The sequence below is a fragment of the Gopherus flavomarginatus genome, chromosome 7, assembly GCF_025201925.1.
Source record: "Gopherus flavomarginatus isolate rGopFla2 chromosome 7, rGopFla2.mat.asm, whole genome shotgun sequence".
NCBI lineage: Eukaryota > Metazoa > Chordata > Testudines > Testudinidae > Gopherus > Gopherus flavomarginatus.
In genome coordinates this window covers 34,022,110-34,043,920 of record NC_066623.1, presented here as the reverse complement: position 1 = coordinate 34,043,920, position 21,811 = coordinate 34,022,110, and the positions used below count along the sequence as shown (strand labels likewise).

General features: G+C 38.9%; 1 protein-coding gene across 10 annotated transcripts in view; it reads left to right on the top strand.

The window, feature by feature from the left end:
* Window positions 1–21,811, top strand: part of FBXW11 (F-box and WD repeat domain containing 11) — a 131,666-nt gene that overhangs the window by 12,170 nt on the left and 97,685 nt on the right. For 5 of the 10 annotated variants that reach the window (XR_007775508.1, XM_050962693.1, XM_050962686.1 and 2 more), the window contains one exon: window positions 9,450–9,551. The exons of 4 other annotated variants lie outside the window; for them this stretch is intronic. Coding sequence is in view for 5 of the 6 variants with exons in the window: in XM_050962686.1 (XP_050818643.1) it covers window positions 9,450–9,551 (102 nt within the window). In the remaining variant the exon portion in view is untranslated. Of the gene's footprint in view, window positions 1–5,214; window positions 5,288–9,449; window positions 9,552–21,811 lie in introns of those variants that run through there. One more of the 10 variants, XM_050962689.1, reaches the window with a different exon arrangement.

Sequence of the window (21,811 nt, the reverse complement as noted above, 5' to 3'; positions counted from 1 at the left end):
GTAGTAGGGAGGGGGGAACTGTTTTAAGTACAAAGGAGATTGCTAGACAGAAAAAGGGTACTTGTCTTAAGTTAGCAGAGGGCTATTTAGGCCTTCTACCTGTGCTGCCATTCAGCTTTACTCTCACTTAAATTACTTTAATGGACTTCTCTTGACAAGGTATTCCATATATTTCCAATGTTCTTCATCCTCTGTCCTCATCTGCAACAGATTTGTGTATAATTCCTAATGGTAGTAACACTAAACTCAGCATATTGAGGACAACACACCCCTTGTTAGCTTTTCAGGAGTCTCCCATTTCCTGTATTTTTAGATTTACATCTGGTTTAACCTTAACTGCTAACCAAGTTTGATACTTCTGGGGCATGTCTGTGTGTTCTCTTCTGAAGAAAATCGTTACTTGTATTTAAAACAAAGATTCTTACGATAATCATTTTTTAATATAGAAGTAACTTTTGTGGTTAGGTCTTGTGCTCGTGTGATTCTTGTTTTGCTGAATTATACATTTCCTTGGTCTGTAGTCTCTTATTTGTATATACAAAACTGTAGTTGGGTTTAACAGATTAAAATATAAATTAATGATTTTCCTCACTGACGTCTGCAGCTTTTGGGTTTAAATTTTATTTTGGCTGACTTGGATCTTATTTGGTTAGGATGAGGGAAGTTCTGGGTATGTTTTTCTGTCATATCTTCAATTTCTGAACTATGGAGGACAAATGGAAACTTTCAGGCTAACCTGAATTTAAGAAGTATTTGCCGCTGTTTGAAATTGGAGATCACACGCTGTGGGGTTTTTGGGTCCCATGAACCTCAGTGGTTGAACCTAGTTCTGGAATTACAATGAGGAATATGCTACTGATGACATATTTGGTAGTCACCATCTGTTCTTTTTTTAAAACCATGAGCCTGACATGGTTTTTGAAAAATGAAGAAATCAAAATAGGGAAACTACATTTCTAGCTGCCTTATGCAAACCATTTAAAATAAAAAATTTAAAAATTGACTCAGAAAATGAGCTATTCTTGCAAATCAAGAGTACTTTAGTCACTTGACTTTGTGGGATTTTAATACAGATTGGTTTGTATGCAATTATATTCAATTTTTGGAAGATAAAAAAGGACTATTCATGTTGACGCGAGTGGCTCTACTTGGTTTGTAAAGTTAACCACATATACAAGTGTTTGAAGGTTCAGGGCCTAAGTTTTGTCCAGTATTTAAATCTTGTAAAAATAACAGTGGAAATGCTTTCACAATTTTTTAAAATAACAATGTGTTTAAACTTTTTCCTGCAGTATTTGAAACCTGAAAGTGAAACCCTGCTTTAAAATGTGCTAAACTGAGGCTTTAATTTGACCAATTTTGCTAATGTTAAAATTACACTCTAGCTTGTCTGCAAAACTGTTAGAACACGTTAGTTATCAAATATTAGCAGTCCTTTAAATCCTAACATTGAGGCCTGGTCCACACTACACAGTTAAATCGATTTAAACAGCGTTAAATCGATTTAACTCTGTACCCGTCCACACTACAAGGCACTTTAAATCGATTTTAAGGGCTCTTAAAATCGATTTCTGTACTCCTCCCCAACGAGAGGAGTAACCCTAAAATCTATATTACTATATCGATTTAGGGTTAGTGTGGACGGAAATTGAAGTTATTGGTCTCATTCCTTTAATGTAGCTACCCAGAGTGCAACGCTCCGGAAATCGATGGTAGCCTAGGACCATGGACGCACACCACTGAATTAATGTGCCCTAGTGTGGATGCATAAAATCGATTTTATAATATCGGTTTTATAAAACCGGTTTTAGTAATTTCGATTTTATGCTGTAGTGTAGACGTAGCCAGACAAGCCCATTGATGAGAGATCCTGAGCCTGCTCCTAAACTCTACCATAACTTGTAAGACCATTTTCAAACATAATTTTCTGTTTGCCTAACTGCTATGCAGTAAGCCTTTGCTAGTCATCTGACAACTCCCCACATCCACTTTCCACCTTTCATCTTATTTCTCAGACCTGATGTACTGTTAACATGATGTGCTACTGTTTCCAGACAGGTAGGTGACACCACTCTTTCTGGTGTCTGAGAGAGTAGAAAGTAAGACACTGCTTTTTTCATTTTGTCCTTCCAAAAAGACTGTTTTAATGTAACACAGCTGATTTGCCAGTTTAGAAGGGAACATAACTTTTTTGAATTTTTCAGAAAACCGTTAGCGATGGGGTGCATGTGTATTAGGGAAAGTAAGTTTAATTTAGATGTAACATATGTTGGAAAATACAGCTTTGTCTTAAGAATCAGTTAATGCCATTTAGGGACATTGATGTAATTGTATTAGTGTTTTTTCTGGTAGTCCTCTTGGATCTTTATGAAAACAAGATATTGCATCTCATGAGTCTTTTCCTGATGAACAAATTAAAATGGAGTAAGATTTTTTTACGCTCAAGGAAAAGCACTTAAATCTCTCCCTCACTGAATTTATACTCCTTTTGTAGCAAATATGTACTTTAATTTTCAGGAACAAAGTGGGATGGCAGTATTGATCACCTTTCTGTGAATTCATATTGTCCTGTGTAGAAGAACTGTTTGGTAAAAGGGAGAACTTGTTTAATAGATCAAATTACTTTCTATTTATAGCTTACTTTAAACTAAGGTAACGATTTTTGTAAGAATCTTCCCAAAGTTCAAGGAAATTATACACAGATCTTGAATGACAATTGGAAAGCTGTATCACTGGGTTGATTTTTGAATGCCTGTTTGGTTTACTTGGACTATTATCTAATGGACAGGAGACCCAGTGATCAGTTTCTTGAATTTTTTTAGCACTTTAAAGAATAAAGAAATGACCCAAACTTTCACAAAGTCTTTAAGATGAATTTGGTTGATTGCAACAGAGTAGGTATGCGCTGACTTCTGAGAAACTCAATCTTAAAGTATTGTAGTTAATCTCAAGTACTAAAATGGAAAAGTAAATTGTGTTGTACAAAGAGAGTTCCCTTGACTTGTGACTAAAATGAGAAAGTAACTAAATGCCCTTCCTGAGTTGACCTAGAACTTTGATTTCATAACATGCATTTGGTACCTCGTATGTTTTGGAAATATTGTAAACATGGTATTCAGGCTACATTCTATTTAGAATGTAGGCACTTAGGACTAGATATACCAGTTGCATTTTGTTTAGGAGTATGTGGTGATGTGATACCACTATTCCAAAAAATACTTTCTGAAGACTGTGCTTACTCTGCATGTGCACAAGAGAACTTGGTTTTGATATTAAAGGGGGAAGAGGTACTGTTGGTACCAAAGTACTGTTGGTCTGACACAAATTGTCTTGCATTTTAGAACATTTTAATAGAAATAGGTTGTGCAAGACATCCTGAACTTTATTTAAGTGCACAGCATAAAAGAATGCATTATCAAACCAAACTGCTACTTGTGAAACACAGTTACTCATATCACATGCAAGTCTCTCACTTTATTTCCACTAAATATTCACAACTTATAAGCATACTTTTCTAATAGAATTTGCCCTCTCCCACCACATGCAAATCTTCAGATTAATTCTTCTCAATACCTACTAGTTCAGCTTACGACTATATTGGGTGAGTCATGTAAGTAAAGTAAAAATGCAAGATAAGGTCTGCATGATACCTCAGCTAGCTGAAGGAGATTGACTGCAGCCGGTGACTACTCTCTGCTGGGTGTAAAATACTGAAGGCCCTTGAATAGCATTATAACTTTACAATTTGTTCTGTGATTCTTTCTGCTTTTTGGGGGGGGACGGGGACGAGACGGGAGGTGGGAGAGGGGTCTTAGAACCTAAATTAAAATTTCACTTGTGATCATGGGATTTCTTTCAGAAATGGTCATATCTTGTTTCTGTTCACTAGACCAAAGCTTTCTTTTTAGTGTCCCTGGTTAAGAAGATTAGGTGTAGCCTACCACTGAAGATGTCTTCTCTCTATCTCAGACCTGGAACAGCATTTTAAGTAGCAGCAGTTAACCTATGAGTCTTAATTTTCCAGTGCTGAGTGCTAATGCACATATTTGCATTAAAGATTAGCAGAGGCAGCTCCAGTTCCACTATTGTTGAGGTTAAACCAAAGCAAATTAAACCTCACCAAGTTACAGAAGACTGTAATAACGTGCATCTCTTTTGTATCCACAAATCAAGGGAAAGAGAAGGCTTAACTTTTTCCTACTGTAGCTTAATGTTGCAAATATGGGTCTCTATACGGGGAAATCTGAATACTAGCTATTGATTGACTAATTTATTGGCCCCAGAGAGTTGGCTGGGGATGGCATTTCATTCTCTGGTTTTAAATGGGACTCTTAACAAAACTGAGTGGACTTTCGGTTTAATTTTCTTTCTTATATTAAACTGTAAAATAAATTGACAGCCCTATAATGTACCTCTAGCTTAAAAAACCCAAACTGCTAAAAATGAGGTGGTGTGCTTTCGTCACTATTTAAGCCTCATTTGATTTATTGTATCTTTATCTTTGTCATTCTAAAATACCAAAAGATCATGTCCGTATTGGACTAAGTCAGCAAATTCTCATTTTGAAAGACAAAGCTGTTCTTTTTTGCATAGAAACAAATGTCCAAAACTCTAAATATTTTTCTGCACTCTGGTACCTAGAGAGCTTAATTGATTAAAGTGTGTGTACTTTAAAAAAAATCATCCCCAGGTTGGGACCTTCAGTGCCAAGTTTATAATACTTATACAATCTTCAACAAAAAGGAATTAAATTAAAAATGTTGATACCCTTAACTATAGCAGTATAATGTTTCCACTGTTGGATACAGAATGAGTATTGGTTCCACTTTGTGGGAAGCTTTTTTTAATATAGAGCTTTTCTTGAGCTATTCTAGGGGATGTTTTAGAACAGTCTGATAGTCACAGTTGAATGATTGTAAAAGTTTCAGAAATATTCTGATCTCCCACTGTTAGATGAATTTTAATTTTCGACTTTTGAATCCAAAGGTTTCTTCACTTGGAGAGTTCTTTAACAAAAATAGCTGAAATCAAAATAGCAGCACTGTTTGCATATAACTGCTCTAGAACTGTTGGTGCCCTAAACAACAAAGCTTACAAAGGAAGCAGTTTTCATCCTCCCCCTTAAGGATGCCACAGACAAATTCTGGTATAAATGGAAAGAGAGAAAATTTCCACATCATGAATCCTCATCTGAGAAGTCCTAACTGCCCACCTTTCAAGACATCACTAGATGTTCCAATCCTATTGTATGCTGTGATGGGTCATAGGGCAGCAAACACTTCTACAGGTAGCCTAATTTTATATTAAAAATTTAAATATTAAGATCTTAAAGTGCCCCATCTGGTGTCAGACAGCCAAATTAGTTGATGATTGTTTATAGGAGGTTAACTGAATTTAATCACAGTGAAATTAATGTAGATCATTTTAGGAACATGGGACTTCTGAAAGATCAGAACAATGGTTGAGCAATGCATTTTTTCTGTCTCTGATACTGATCTAAACCTGATGCTTGAAGAATAGTATTGAGGGAAAAGGAACAATCCGTAAGCCCTATTACTCCCAAATAAAATAATTCACCTGGAAAATTGTGACACTATACTTAGGAGTGTGTGATTTCCTGACCAACCACCCCACACAAAGGTAATCATTTTATGCCTTGAAGCATGAGATTTGATTAGCCTTAGCTTAGGCTACTTAACTCCAAATGTTGGTCATCACATCAGTTTCACTTATAAATGCATTTACAATTTGATTGTGACCATCTCTCAGTGAATTATGAAGAGGGCCTGTTGAACATTACATTTTTCAGCCACTAACTTTGAGTCACTTCTAAGCATAAAAGTGTCTGACCAATTTGTGGTGTTGCTTTATAATAAATTATCATATGAAGACCTATCAAACTGGTCTCTCTTCAGTCTAGTATCCCTAGTTTTTTCAATCTTTTCTCTTGCAAGGCTTACCATACTTTAACCCATTTTGTTGCCCTCTCTGGAGCTTTGGGATTGCTATGCTAGTAGCTGGGAGTATGAAACTATATTTTCTGCAGTAAGAAACTGAGTTGACTCAGCTGTGGAAATTTCTCCCCACGTTCTGGCCAATGATCTTGTTTTAATGTGCTGTACCCCTGCTATTGTGTTTAGTGTCTCTCCTATAGAGATGGCTTGTTGCTGCAGATTTTGGGGTGCGTTTAACTGTTACGTGTTTTTAATAAGTACAGTGCTATACTATCTGGGCACCAAATAGTAAAATTAATAGTTGGCATTAAGTATGTCTAAGATGGATTCTGCTTCTGACCCCAGAAAGGAATGTTTACTTCTCCTTTTTTCCTGTGATGGACAATCTGACATGGTCTGAGATAAAGCCACCAAATTCACTTTTACTGTCCATTATGCATCTTCCTCTTCAGTCCTCCCTTTCCCCATCTCAGTTTGAGATCATCAGTTTTAGATCATCGCAGCTGTCTAAGGTCCTGTTGGACTAAAATGTGGAAACTACCAGCTTATATCCAAATTCTTACTAGAAAGCAAAAGGTAAAACATCTTCATGTTCATTACATTGACTGTGATAGGTCTTCTGTGCCTCCAGTTATAGCTAGTGGGTCGCTACACCAGATCAAAAACACTTTTTTGTTCTTTACTGAAATGCATAATATTTCACTTGCATTTTCCTGTTCTATTGTGAAATCTTGTGTGCACTATTTGAAGCTGTCTCATGTTTAGTAAAGCATAATACTGCTATAGCTAAGAGTCTTAGTTTTTCCTTTATAAATCCCTTTATTCTGGAATTTGTAATACTGGAAGAAAAGGTTCCCATTTGGTTTAAACTTGGCATGAGAATAAACAATGTTTCTGCCTAATGGTTTAGCTAAATTGAAAGTTTATGAATTGCATGTGGCTCTCCAAAGCTTCATAGTCTTTCAGTCATTTAATTAGAGCATTTTACAAACACAAATGTAGTAAATGATCTAGAAACTGGGTTGACTCTTTCTTCAAATTAGTTTGAGACTAAAATGACCAAAATTCTAAAAAAACTTAGTACTATACCTGAGATGTTTACAATCTTGCTTCAATCACTAACAAACAGTGACATAGTTCATGACATTGAAGTATATATGCCAAAAATCAGTATTTGAATTAAGTTTTTTCCCTCATGTAGGATCAAATGTATAAACCACTAAATAGGTCCACACTGTGATTAAAAAACCCATGGCACCGAGTCTCAGGGCTTGGGTCAGCTAACTCAGGCTTGTGGGGTTTCCCCTGAGGGGCTATAAAATTGCAGTGTAGATTCTCAGGCTCTGAGACTCCAAGAGTGGAGAGGGCCTCAGAACCTGGGCTCCAGACCAAATCTGAATGTCTACATTGCACTTACATAGCCCCGCAGCCTGAGCCAGCTGACATGGGCTAGCTGTGGTTGTGTGCAGTTCACCAACCTACCTAAGAATTTTTGGAGAAACCAGAGAGTGGAATTTCAGGTGAACAGCAAACTTTGTGTGTTAACTTTAATACCCATCATCTTTATTAGAATGAATGTTTAGATTTGAAGATAACACTTTTATTCTAAATTATTTTTGAAAATTTTAACTTACTTGCTAATATTTTCTGAGATTAGGATTTTGAGCTCCCCCTACTATAGCCAATGAATCGCTTAAAACAGTTTGGGAAGTGAAGCTTTAGGTGGGGGTACATCAGCTATTGTGGGGCAAAGATAGGCTTCCAGACTTGAAATTTGGTAGGTAAGTGAAAATCATCTTTTTTCAGTTTTTAAATATGAACTTTCCAAAAACTAAATACAAGGTTATACGATTATGCTTGAGTATTGGAGGCAAAATTATTTTAACTTCTTCAGAGTAGTAACATTTGTAGTTTTACATCTGTAAATGAGATGTATACATTTACTCAGTCATATATTTTCAGGCACAGCCCAAATACATTCAGGCTCACAGAGTAGAAGAGAGAATTTGAATAATTTCTGAGATTGGCCATAATCATGGTATTTTTGCCTTTTATAGTTTTTATTTTTTAGCACAGTGTAAAGAATTTTAATTTTGAATGGAAAAACATAGGGGAACTTATAAGAAAATATGGTTTTAACCTCTCTTGCTCTGGATCCCCCTTCTAAATATTGGCACAATAACTGCATTTCAAAGGTTTTCATCTGTGGCCCCATACTGCTTTAACTTTGTTGTACAAACTAATTTGGGAAGTTTTTAAACGCATTTGACTTGGTGTTTGTAATAAAAGCTAAATAGGGCACTTGTGAGTGTGAAAAGCCATTGAAAACTAGGACTGTGCCAATCTTAGAGTTGGGTTTACCTGCTGCTCAGTAGTGAGTAACTGGATCCATTTTAATTACTTTTTCTGTGTCTTAAGTGTACAGTACTGCTAAATCCTGAAAATGGACTCTGAAATATGGCATAATGAGATTCCAAAGTTTTGTGTGACTTCCACATCACATATTGCCCCAGTTTGCAAGTAAAAAGAGACTTTTTTCTAACCACCAGTGCCAACAACTTGGAATCTGGTAGCTGAGCTCATTTTTGCTGGCTTGTCATTATTAGTAATCTTCCCTCATTTATGCCTATGACGGAACACTGGTTTTTGTCAGTAACTCATTCAATAAGTAACAGCACATGTGTAACTGAGAGCAGAATTTTGCCCTATAGTTTGTACTTTTGTTTTAAAAAAATATTTATATTTGAGGAAGAATAATATTCAGCTCTTTTCGTGGGCTTCTTTTTATTAGAAAATGTGGTCAAATTAGAACATAACCGTGATTGGTTGTATGAACTAACATGATGTTTAAAGAGGACTTTGCAGTCCGGTATAAACAGAGGCAAGTCGTGTTTGACATAGTCACATGGGTGAACCGTAAGTCTGATTTAAGTCTTGTATAATACCATGTTAGTTTAATCCAGCTCCTCAAGTTTGTGTGCTAATGACTCCTCCTTTTCTAGTGAAGACAAGCCTGTAGTTCTGTGTCCTAGGACAATGCAAAATTTAAAAAAAAATCATAAAAATTTACACTAAAACAAGCAAGTATAACTGAATACACACATGAGGCAGATTAAGAAGGTGCCATTTTTATGTAGTCACTTTTCTGACGATAACAATGCTTGAATACAAGATTCTGAACTAAGTCAAGAGCAGAATATGTTGAAAATGAATTGAGACAATTCTGATACCGTGCATCGTAGGCTAAAATATTCGAATAGATGCTAGGAGTGAGCAGTTGGGTGAATCAACTTGTTAGGCTTCATGTAACAGAGGGGTAACATATATTTTAAAAGAATCTTCAGTAGTAGTTTTGCTGTTGGCCCCTAACTGTTGATTAACATAGAAGTAAACAAATACGTGTCCACTTGAACATACTAATAAGTTGCCTGCATTAAGTGATTTGTTGTGGCATCTAACTGCTTCTTCTCTTCCTTCCTTTTTGTCACCCTGCAGTGTTCTGTGCCAAGGTCTTTGTGGCTAGGCTGCTCCAACCTGGTAGAGAGCATGTGCGCACTGAGATGCCTGCAGAGCATGCCCAGTGTCAGATGTCTCCAGGTGCCTTTCTTCTTTCTTGTTGTAAATGTGTTATGCGTATACTGTGAACGTTGTTAAACTCTCTCAGGGCTCTGTTTAATCCAATTGTTAAGTCTGCTAAACGTTTTTTGTGCATCCTTCTCTGAAATCTTCCACTTAACTATTTTGTAGGAGTCATTAAGAGAGCTCTGTGTGAACTTGATTATTTGTCAGTGGGGGGTGGTGAGCTTTTGTGTTTATTGCCTGAAGTTGATACAAATAGTATAGTTGTGCATGTTGCCTGTTACATTTTGCTTTTTCATGTTTGGTTTAAAAACTTATTTTAATGAGCTTTGCCAATTCTTTTAAAAACTACTTGCAATGCCCTAAATGGCTTATAATACAATTTTTGATTTTTCATTCAGAGGAAGAGATTTTTACTAGTGTGGTCCTGGTTATATATCATTTAAGTTACCATCATTGTGCGTGTTTGAATACAGAACAGTTTTGTTAGCAGAAAGTCCCAGAGCTGTTTTGACCTATTTGTTTATGTAGTTCTTGATTTTGGAAAAGATAATATGGTAAAAATGAGAGCTCCTATAAATGCAAGACCAATAAATCTTAAATTCCTTTGCTCTTCATTTTTAGTAAATGGTGTAAATCAATCCTGCCTAATTTATAAGCAGTGACTGGAGGGGAAGGGAGAATTTCTGTTTCCAGTTGTTTGCTCAGAGCAAGTTTAAAAATACCAAAAATACAGACTACTTTTAATTTGCTATGAGTGAAATATTTTGAATCCACAAGAAACGTAGCTTGGAAAATAAATACAGAGCATGTGTAATATTTTCTTAAGTACTATACACTAATACATAAAATGTTTAACAGTGCAAATATATATTGTCAGTATCTCTCCTCTATCTGTATTTTTAAAATATTAAACAATAGGAGAGTTCAGTGGTGGAACCTGTTTTATGTGCACAGGAATTTAAGAATGGAAGGAATTGCTTTTGTGAATAGAAGTCTTAGCAGTTCAGATTCTGTTTGAATTTAAGTGAACCAACCAACTGTGAACACCCTTCAGTGAAATAAGAAGCTTTCTGAAAATGGCCTCTTATTTCAAGAAACCAGCTTTTTTTTTTTTTTTTTTTTTTTTTTTTTTTTAGTTCTGGCACATTTGAGGTTATCATTTTAAAGTTTAAAAAAATGCATCTATTCAATACAAATGTAAATAACAGGAAAACCCAAATATGACTTTGTGTGTCAGAAGACTTGTTTGAAAGCACTGCTAATAAACCAAATGTAAAGGTTAGAGAATGTTCTTCCCTGTTATGTGTCTAGGGTTGGATAGCGTAATCCAAGACAGATTAACACTGTAAAACCTAACCACAGGTTGACTGAAATGGAAGTTCCAATCCACAGTGTTATGATGCTTGGGTTGTTGTACTGATGATTTGACTTCAATACAATCCAATCTCCACCTTATCCCCCATAACCATGATACACCCTGAAGTAAGAGGAAATATTTTTTTGTATTGTAATGTAAAATGAGAAGTTAGCAGCAGCAGTTCTCAATTTTTCTGTATGGGACTGCAAAATCAGCTGCAGGTTTTTATCATGACCATAGTCCTTTAGTTACACGCACAATCCGTTATAACTGTTAAGTATTGTGGAATTTGGTTCACAGCAAGAAACCATGGTTGGTTTTTTGAAGGGGCTGGTAGGCAATGGTGAGGGAGATGAAATCTGCTGGGTGGTGTAAAGTAGTGGTGGGTTCTGTGGCCTAGTACTGTTTTAAGGCTTGTTAGAAGGTGGTAGTGAATAGAGTTTAGGAAGTGATTGACTGCTGTGAGCAGTGGGGTTGAGGCAACTGCCTGCTTAGCACTTTTAAATAGTATTGTTCATAGTTGGTAGAGCTGCTCCTCTTCCCTTTGTTCACCAGCTTCTGAGAGGCCTTTGATGTCACAACCTTCAGCCACCCTCGTGATCCACTTTGAGAAGTTTGGGTTTCAAAATGGGAAGGTTTTCTAAAGCAACACTTACCCTACTGGACCCTTTAAGATATCAGTTTGCTGGGCTGCAGATCTCAAGGAGAAACTGTTGCAGGATTCCCACATGGTTGCAGAAGTAAACTTTCAGAAATACAGCAAATCTAGCTGATAAATTCAAGTTGCATGTTATTCCACAGGGTTTACGCCCATTCATTCATAGTAGACTTAAGATGCAGATATTGCAAGACAACCTTTACCATTGAATCTCAAATAGCTTCAGAGTTATCACAACCTCTTTGCATGGTGTCAAGTATCAGAGGGGTAACCGTGTTAGTCTGGATCTGTAAAAGCAGCAAAGAATCCTGTGGCACCTTATAGACTAACAGACGTTTTGGAGCATGAGCTTTCGTGGGTGAATACCCACTTCTTCACCCACGAAAGCTCATGCTCCAAAACGTCTGTTAGTCTATAAGGTGCCACAGGATTCTTTGCTGCTTTTACACAACCTCTTTGTAATCAGCTCTTCAGAAACTCCAGTCATCAGTGAGTATGTTCAAAAAATCAACTTAGCCTTGTGGTGTTCCCCATAATTTAATTTTTATTAAAGCAGTTCACAATATCAATACAAGAATGCAAATGAGATGTCCAGTGAATATCATTACTAATAAATGTACAGAAGATACACAAAATCAAAGCTATTACTAGATAACCTTTCTTAGTGTCATCTGACATCTAGATGGTATGGTGCTCTATAAATTCTATAAACAGAAATTTAGACTAGAGAAAAATGTGTATTAGTTTGTGTGCAGTACATTCATTATATTGGACACTCACTTTGGCCATGTTTCTTTTTATGCTATAGTTGACCACTAAAGGAGCATGTTAAGATATGTACTGTATATTGCCACATAGGAATCTGGAAATCTATGCTATATCGTTGATGTGACATGCTATAATTCTGCAAGATACTAGCTAGTGAATCTGTGATGTCTGGACATATATCATGAAGCACTTAAAAAAATTCTCAATTTGTGATACTTCGTGAGCTCTCATCTGAGTTTGTTTTAATTTTAGCTGCCATGTCAAATAGTCGTTACATGTAACTACAGGGAAATGTTAGTGTCAGAGCGCATCATGCACAGGGTGTATTAAGTATCAGTTAGTCTTAGCGGATGGCACTAATAAGATCCAATAATATGTGAATGTTCAGATTCCATCTCCACTGATAGGATTATTGTGAAGTTGGCCAGAGTGGGTTCAGCATTGTATGCAGGGATAGAAATGTTTTTACAGTGTATGATTCCTGTTTCAACTCTGTCAATCTATTCTGTAGAAATTCCTCTCTGACATTAATCCTGTATGTTGCAACTTCTGAGCTTGAGCATTCACTCAGTATCCTTCTGTTCTGGGTGACCTCTGTTGACAGTTTGTGTAGAAAGTGTGTGGTATAGTTTAGTGGGAGCTGTAAATGGCATAAGATTTGGCAAGGTCCTGTTTAAGGATCACCGACAATTTGTATTTGACCCAAAACATAAATTTCTGGAAAAGCCAGCTTTTACAAAATCTTGACCAATGGTATGCGCCCACAATTTAAAAAGCAAAACAAAACATGGACTTTTGCTTTTAAACAAGTAATTCCCCTCTGTCTGCAACCCAAATACTGCCACACTGGGAATCTGAAAGTGAAACTGACTTTTTGTTGATTCTTAGATGATAGCAGATGCATTAATTGTTCTTCACTTTTTCTAAAGGCTAGATGTCTTAAGTTATTTAAAAATCGGTGTTCAGTTAAAAAGAACAGAGTATGTACACTAGCAGTGCTTCATGTCCCCATAGGACAAATAAAAGTAGGGCAATGACTAGCTGCACTTTGAGAAGGAGAACTGAAAAGTCCCTTCGTTCGTTGATGCACATAGGATTTACACTGGTAACTCCTATTTGTATTATGTGCACAAAAACCTCCTGCACTGATGAGAAAATAGACCTGAATGCGGAAGACGTGAATACTCAGTGGCTTGGGATTTACGAATGACTTCAGTGAGCCCTTGTCGAATCTTTGACCTTTTCAAATTGTGTAATGCTTCAAGAGTAAAGTATGATCAGCTTAAAAGATGAATCCTGAGTTTAGATTTACTCTGACCTTAGTTTGCATAATGAAAAATGTCATTAACATTCGTAAAATTAATCAGACCCTCCTCAGATCCTGCCATAGGATTTGACCAAATGTCTTCTGAAGCCAGTCAATTGGATATTATTCTCCAAATGAGAGCTGACCATTGTTAATCTATTTGCTGTGCTTTTTTCATGCAGGCAAATTTCTTGTTTTTAATTGCTGTGGCATGCTAGTCAGGCATCTTCAGTCTGTCACTGTGGATTTTCCAAGTTGAAAAAATATATATTTTGCCAAGGTGCATTATTTTACATTTCTGCAAGCTGAATTCTGTACCATGCTACTCTATTGCTCAGAACATTTAAAATCATTTGGAGATTCTCAGTCACATTTACTAACTGAAATATTGTCATCTGATGCTTATTATTATAATGGGTATATTAGAAATGCCTTATGAAAGTACTTGCTTGTCCGTTATAAATATTGGAGCCCCATTTTCTTGGCCACTTTACAAGCTTAAAATAGACTGTCCGTGCACCTAAAATGCTTACCATCCACAGCTGATATCCTGGAATTGAATCCACACAGGTGGACCCTTGCACTTTTGCTAAACTTCAGTTTTGACTTCAGTTGTTCCTGGCATGGATGTGATTGCAATATCCAGGACCTAAATGAGAGATCAGTAAACCTGACCTCCTTGTGTTGAGCCGCTAGTTCTATTTCTGGTTGTATAACATAGTAGGGCTTGTCTACATCAGAAAGTTGCAGCGCTGGTGAGGGAGTTACAGCGCTGCAACTTAGGAGGTGTACACATCTGCAGGGCACCACCAGCGCTGCAACTCCCTGTTTGCAGCGCTGGCCGTACTCCCGTTTTGTCTCGGGTGTAGAGGATCCAGCGCTGGTAATCAAGTATAGTCACTTACCAGCGCTTTTCTTGACCTCCGTGGAATAAGCAGGTATCCCAGCATACCTGAGGAAGCCTCTGGTAATCAAGCTGGTCTCCTTCCCCGGTTTGCTCTCGCGTTCCCCGAACCCCGAGCAAGCAGGTCTCCTTCCCTGAGGTTTGCTGGGTGGTTCCGGGAAGGCGAGAGCAAACCGGGGAAGGAGACCAGCTTCGCCGCGGTTTGCTCTCGCGTTCCGCGAACCACCCTGCAAACCGCAGGGAAGGAGACCTGCTTGCTCGGGGGTTCGGCGAACGCGAGAGCAAACCGGGGAAGGAGACCAGCTTCGCCGCGGTTTGCTCTCGCGTTCCCCGAACAAGCAGGTCTCCTTCCCTGCGGTTTGCACGGTGGTTCGCGGAACGCGAGAGCAAACCGCGGCGAAGCTGGTCTCCTTCCCCGGTTTGCTCTCGCGTTCCCCGAACCCGAGCAAGCAGGTCTCCTTCCCTGCGGTTTGCAGGGGGGTTCGCGGAACGCGAGAGCAAACCGCAGCGAAGCTGGTCTCCTTTCCCGGTTTGCTCTCGCGTTCCCCGAACCCCGAGCAAGCAGGTCTCCTTCCCTGCGGTTTGCAGGGGGGTTCGCGGAACGCGAGAGCAAACCGCGGCGAAGCTGGTCTCCTTCCCCGGTTTGCTCTCGCCTTCCCCAAAACCCCTTGAAGCCGCCCAACAGCGCTGCAGTGTGGCCACATCTAACACCACTTGCAGCGCTGGTTGCTGTAAGTGTGGCCACTCTGCAGCGCTGGCCCTATACAGCTGTACTAATACAGCTGTAACAACCAGCGCTGCAAAATTTTAGATGTAGACATGGCCGTAGTTAATGTAAGAACATCCAGAATTTGGGGACTATATCTCAGTCTTGAAAATTTTACTTGATGCCTTCTACACAGCCATGCTCCTGCATTGTAAAGGGTAAAATATTGTGTACTGTATTTAATTGTAACTCAGTTTTCTATTTCATTATTTTAAAATAGTTTAACTTTACAAGTGCTAGTACAACAGTAGCAAGACATCTCAAGTATTCAAATTTCAAGAAATATATTTGTAGATTAGCAAGAGCTGGTCAAATAACACAAAAATTATTTACTATATATACTTGTTCATAAGCTGAATTTTTTTAGTAAAAAAGGGAAGCACCAGAGAAGGGCGTTGTCTTATGAATGGATATAGAGAGGGAGAAGTGGGACACAGCCCCTCCCCCCAACAGAGGGAGCAAGGAGAGGCAGCACAGCCAGTAGAGCCAGAAGGGAAGAGGTGGGGCCAGAGTCTCTCCACTTCTGGCCACGCTGCTCTCCCCCGCAGCCTCCAAAGCAGCTGCAGCTCCAGGGCTGGCAGGCTGCAGCCGGGCTGCTCGGCCCCACTCCCCAGAGCAGGCTGTGGCCATACCGCCCAGGCACCGGAGCACACTGCAGCCACGCCACCTGGCCTAGCCCACTGGAACATGTGGCCGTGCCACCCAGTCTGGCCCACCAGAGCAGGCTGCGACCGCGCTGCCCAGCCTGCCAGAACAGCTCCAGCCAGGTCAGATATCCTCCTCTGGCCCTCCCGAGAGAAGGTGGGAAGGGATGGGATGGGGTGAGTGTGAGGGTCCCGGGCTAGGGGTAGGGTCATGTGGGGCATGGTCACAGGGGTTACTCCCCTGACTCCCAGCTTCTCCCCCCGCACCCAAAAAAAAAGTTCCCCACCAGTTACTTTCCCCGTCCCGTCAGGGTAAGCAGCTGGCGTGCCGGGACACTTTGTTTACTTAGGTTTACCTCCATGCCTGTGGATGCTCGAGGTAAACAAACCATTGTGGACCGCCAGCAGCTTATCCTGATGGCCCAGGGAGCCATGAATGACTCCTGAATTATAGGGTCGACTTATGAATGGGTCGTAACATTTTTTCCATTTTTACTTATCCATCTTGCGAGGCTTCTGCTTATAAACAAACCGGCTTATGATCGAGTATATATGGTAACTGTTCGGTCAGTATTTCTCCACACGTCTATGCTTACCGTGCATCCACACACAAGGCTTGGAAACTTACATAGCTACTTCCTAGGGCTAAACTTACTAACCATGAACAGATAAGGAATCCAAGGAGGGCCAATGCCCATGTGAAAAGCCAGCTTGCCTCTCCAAGATTCCAGAAAGGGGAGAGTGGTAGGATACTATCTGGGAACTTCGTGTGGATCCTGCTCAGGTGCTCCCAAATTTTTTGTCAGCCTCCATTTGTTCTAACAGGGGATCTCCCCACAGTACCCCTCTCCATACCTTAATTTTTGCATTTTCCACCCCTGACAATGACTTAATTGTCTGCCTCACGATTAATTGCCTCACAATCTGTGGGACTCATTACCACGGAATGGTGTGATGGCCAAAAGTATAGCTGGGTTCAAAAAAGAACTATAGTTCATGGAAGATAGGTCTGTTAATGGCTATTAGCCATGATCAGGGATCTAACCCCATGTTAGGGGCGACTCTAAACCTCTGACTGACAAAGCCAGGAGGGGAAGACTGGTGGATCTCTCCAAAATTGCTCTGTTTTGTATTCTCCCCTTTAAAGCTCTGGGACTGGCCAATATCAGAGACAGGGCTAGATGGAGCATTGGTTTGCCTTATCAGATCAGTTTTATGTTCTCTGCCATTAAAGCTTTCCCAAGCAACAACAGAATGAAACTGATTCAATTCTTGTTGGTTTCATTGCTATCCAAGAGTGCTTTGAATATCCATGAATAATGGCAAGGCCCACTGGAAAGATACGAGCAACAGCAGGGGTAATGAAGAAATTTAGGTGTATTGTTAGGAAGATGACACTATATTGATTTACACGCAGTTCACATTTGGATGTTTTCTTCACAGTAGTAAGGTCTAGAAAGCTAAATGGACTCTTAAATTGTGTAGAAGTTGGTACTTTCCTGGTAAAGCTTCCTGCTTGCCCTGAGCAATTTGGATTTTTTGTATTTAGTACATATAGAGTATTTTGTAAAGCAGATGAAAGCTTAATAGTATGAAAATTGAGCACCATCACTCTTAAAAACAAAATAGAGAGTCTGCTTTTTTGTTAAAACAACAAAAGGCAATTTAGTATTTACTTACCTAAGTTCCCTTTTGGTATTCTTTCATAACAAATATACCTTCCCAAAATAATGTGGTATTTGGATCTGTTATTCAAACACCAAGTGTTAGTACAAATAATGAAACTTTTCATACATTAATCATAAATATTTTTTCAGTTAAAAATGAAATACTGAGCTTTTCATTTGTGGCTGACGGAGTTTTATGACCATTAACTCTCACAACATACCTTTGAGCTAGAGATAAGTTATCAAACCGATTTTAGACAGACCAGCTGTGGCACAGAGAGGTTACCTAAAGGTACACAGTGAGTTAGTGGTAGTGGGGAGCAGAAACCAGCCCTCTTGACTCAGTCATTAGGCTGCTTCATTACAAACCCTCCTATGCTTAATATCGAAAGTGATAATTGGTGTTCTGTCACAGCTCAGTTTGTGTGCCTTTTCTGAAGTATTATTTTTGTGGTTGTACAGTTTTAAAAAATAGGTTTCTATGAACATCCAAACAACTGAAGGAAAACTTATTAAAAATTGCAAGAGGCAGTTTCATGCTTAGATATTGAATTAGGACATACAGTTCAATCCATGTCATCACTCAGCATTACATATCCTGGCATCATCTTCTGATCCTAGTTTATGAAGAACCAGTCTTGTAGCAGCAACAAACCAAATCTAAGAAAAGGAGCCTAGTCAGGTGGGTTGAATAGAGGGTTAGAAGCCAAGCGCTAGTGAGTAGTAATTTTGACTCTGCTAACAATTCCCTCCATGGCCTTGAGCAGATGATAAAATATTTGTTTTTAATTCTGATAGGTAAGAAATGTCATTCATTTTACACATCTTGAGGGTTTTGTGAGAATTAATATTGAAATGCTGATTATTATTGTTTAATATTGATAGCAGGAAGATGTAATCAAATCTGACTAGAATGTTCAAATATAAATCTTAATTACGAGGCCAAAAACTAAAGTAAAGCTGTATTACCCTTCTAAAGTTGATTTAGATGTTTCCTCGTTAGAGACAGTTATTCCTTCAAAGGGCAGATTATTAGATTTTGTGACTGTAGCTCCTCTCTTGCATCTACCTACTTTCCATCTGAGCCTGAATGGAAAGTATTTAAACACTTATCTATCAGTAAGAATCAGACCTGAAGTCACCGCTGCTTTAGATTTTTTTTTCAGCTGCTGCCTCTGTATCCAACTTATTCCTAGACTCTGTTTCACTTCCAGACTAAGAGCAGTTAATGAAGCATCCAGAAGATAGCTCTGAGATTAGGTCCTGATAGGCATGCATCCAGGCAGATTTTTTTGTTTTAAATAGGCTGAGGATAGGATTACCAGGGAACTCCTTGACAAAGTAGTGTTTTAAGGTGGCAGATGAAGGTCTGTCTCATTTTTCCAGGCAACAGGGGAGAATTTAGATCTTACAGAAGTAAGCAGCCCTTCTGAGGCTATGTTTCAAAAGTCCACAGATCATAGGTGCTGTTCCTAAGGACAGTAGACCAGGACAATTGACAGACCAAGCTTCAACAGACAACCATTTTGCAACAAGAACATTGGGTATTGCCCTCTCTTTCAGAGGACTTGGGACCTTTCTGAAACAGATTCTTCTGATATTCAGAAACTGCCTTCACCTGTTTGGTAAGATGGGAGATGTACAGTCTTTGCTGGTCATTTCCCATAAAATTTCAAAGATCTACAAAAGAAACCTGTTCCGTTTCCCATCTTCCAGATATATACTTCCAAATGTGTTTTAATTCATCAATCCTGAATAGGTCCTTTGGTAGGATTCCCTCTTCATCTTTCCTTTGCTGCCTAGGCAGTCTGGCAGAATTGAGCAGTTGTGGTCCTGAAGTCAATGAACAAATATTGCAGGAAACTAAAATTTAGAACGGGAAGACTGACATTCTGGAATGGATACTGTCTCTTAGGATATATACTCAAACACCTGTCAATATAAGGGAAAGTATCAGGGGGGTAGCCGTTAGTCTGTATCCACAAAAACAACGAGGAGTCCAGTGGCACCTTAAAGACTAAGATTTATTTGGGCATAAGCTTTTGTGGGTTAAAAACCCACTTCTTCAGATGCATGGAGTGAAAATTACAGATGCAGGCATAACTATACTGACACATGAAGAGAACGGAGTTACGTTACAAGTGGAGAACCAGTGTTGACAGGGCCAATTCAATCAGGGTAGATGTGGTCCACTCCCAATAATTGATGAGGAGGTGTATTGACTACATTAACATAGATCAAAGTCCACAGATGATCTTTACTATAGTGGGCAGTAGAAATCTTTGCAGACGCTTCTTTACATTCACAGAGCAAGATTTGATTTGACCTGCAGTTACCTCCTGAGATCTTCGAAGGACCTTTTCAAGTCAGGACTTTCAACACGAATGTGGTTGCACCTGGCCAGCATGTTTGGATGGGGAGCTCATTTCTCTTAATTTGTGCTACAGGACTGCTGGCTTTAGCAAGAGGCATCCTGGAATATAGGTTCCCTGGAGCTTGGGGCCATCTGTCTGGCATTCCCTGAAAGATCACTTGAAACATCACCATCTTTTGGTGATAATGGGCAATCCTTCCTTATGGCCTTGGAATGAATGAGATCATCAGATCCTCTTGTCTGCACAAGAAAGCAGTTTTCCTGCTCAAATGAGCTAAAAGGTTTTTCTTACACGTGGAAAAAAAGCTCAGTTCTGCAGATGATTAAGTAGGCAGGAGGTGGAACCACCTGAGCCTTCCCTAGTGACATTTTAAATTGCTAACCTAGGAATTCTGAGCTCTGTTATGCACCTGTTCACATCCAAACAGTCCATCATGATTCACAAGTTCTACTCCATGAATAAGAACAAAGAAAGTTGTAGCTCCGTATATCCTTTCACGATGCTGGCCCAACAGCACTGCTTTATGCTTTATTCCATTAGCTCTCCTTTCCAGAACAGTGTGGAAAAAGTTAAGGTCTCGGTGATTATAGTGTTTAAACTGGGCTTGGATTTCAGACATATTGCCCTTCCAGCCAATCTTTGAAACACTGCTTTTGATGGTTTTGCTGAAGGAAATAGAGATGACTGTTATAGTAGCTGTCAGTCCATTAGATGAAAAAAGGAGCAAGTTAGTGAACACAGTCTGCAGTTTTCTCAGAAATTTTAATTGATTTAATCACGGGTCTTCCTGTGAGAACCATTTTATGATTGTAGTTAAACTGTAGGAACAACACATCGAATTAGATGATACATGCATTTTTAGTACATTTTCTAGTGTTTTGCCCAATAGTGCATCCACCATTTCTCTTGAGAGACTGTTCAGCTGCCTAATATCTCACTATAAGGATATCTATTTATGTCCACTTGAAAATCAGAATTTCTTTTAGTTTCTCCTCGTAGTGATTTAAATCTTCCTTCTTAGAGTATACACCCTTCAAATAAATTGGCTATATCCCTATCCCATAATAATTGTTTAGCCAAGATCTAAGTAGTTCTCTTCATCTTTCTGCCTCGGTTCCTTTTCGTCCTTTGTTTTGAACTCCATCTAATTTGTCTGCAACTTTCTGGGACAGAGATATCCGGAACTAAATGTAATGAAGATGCAGTATCACCAGAGCTGTGTATAGAGACGATTTACTTCCATGCCCTGTGACATGCCTTTGTTTATATGGCCCCAAATTACTTTAGCCTATTTTTGACTAGATCAGATTGCAAGCTCATGTCTAATTAGTCCACTGTTGGTCCTTCAGCATAATTACTTCCCAGTTTTCTTATTCCTAGCTGTAGCTGTTTGTTGACCCCTCCACCCCTACCCCTCCAAAATAATCTGGATTTGCTTACTGTATTCTGAGCAGAATCTTTTTTTGTTTGGTTACCTGTATTTTTGATCTCTGTAGGCCTCTATTGTACTACATCTGTCCTCCTCATGTGTGTAATACAGACTTCATTAACATGCATTCCATCTCTTAAATTGTTGTGGAAGATGTTAAATAAGTTTGGATCTCTCAATGATCTCTGATAAAATACTAGACAGCTCCCCCAGGTTTGGTATATTGCCATTTACTACTGCTCTCTGTTTATAGCCCTTACAGTTCATGAGTATGTTTGTGCCAGTGAACTCAAACTAATTTTGCAAGTAAGATTTAATGAGATAGTATCAAATGCTTTATGAAAATCTAAAAATATGCTGTACCTTTGGAATTTTCAAAAGCAGTCAAATTTGAAGTTTAA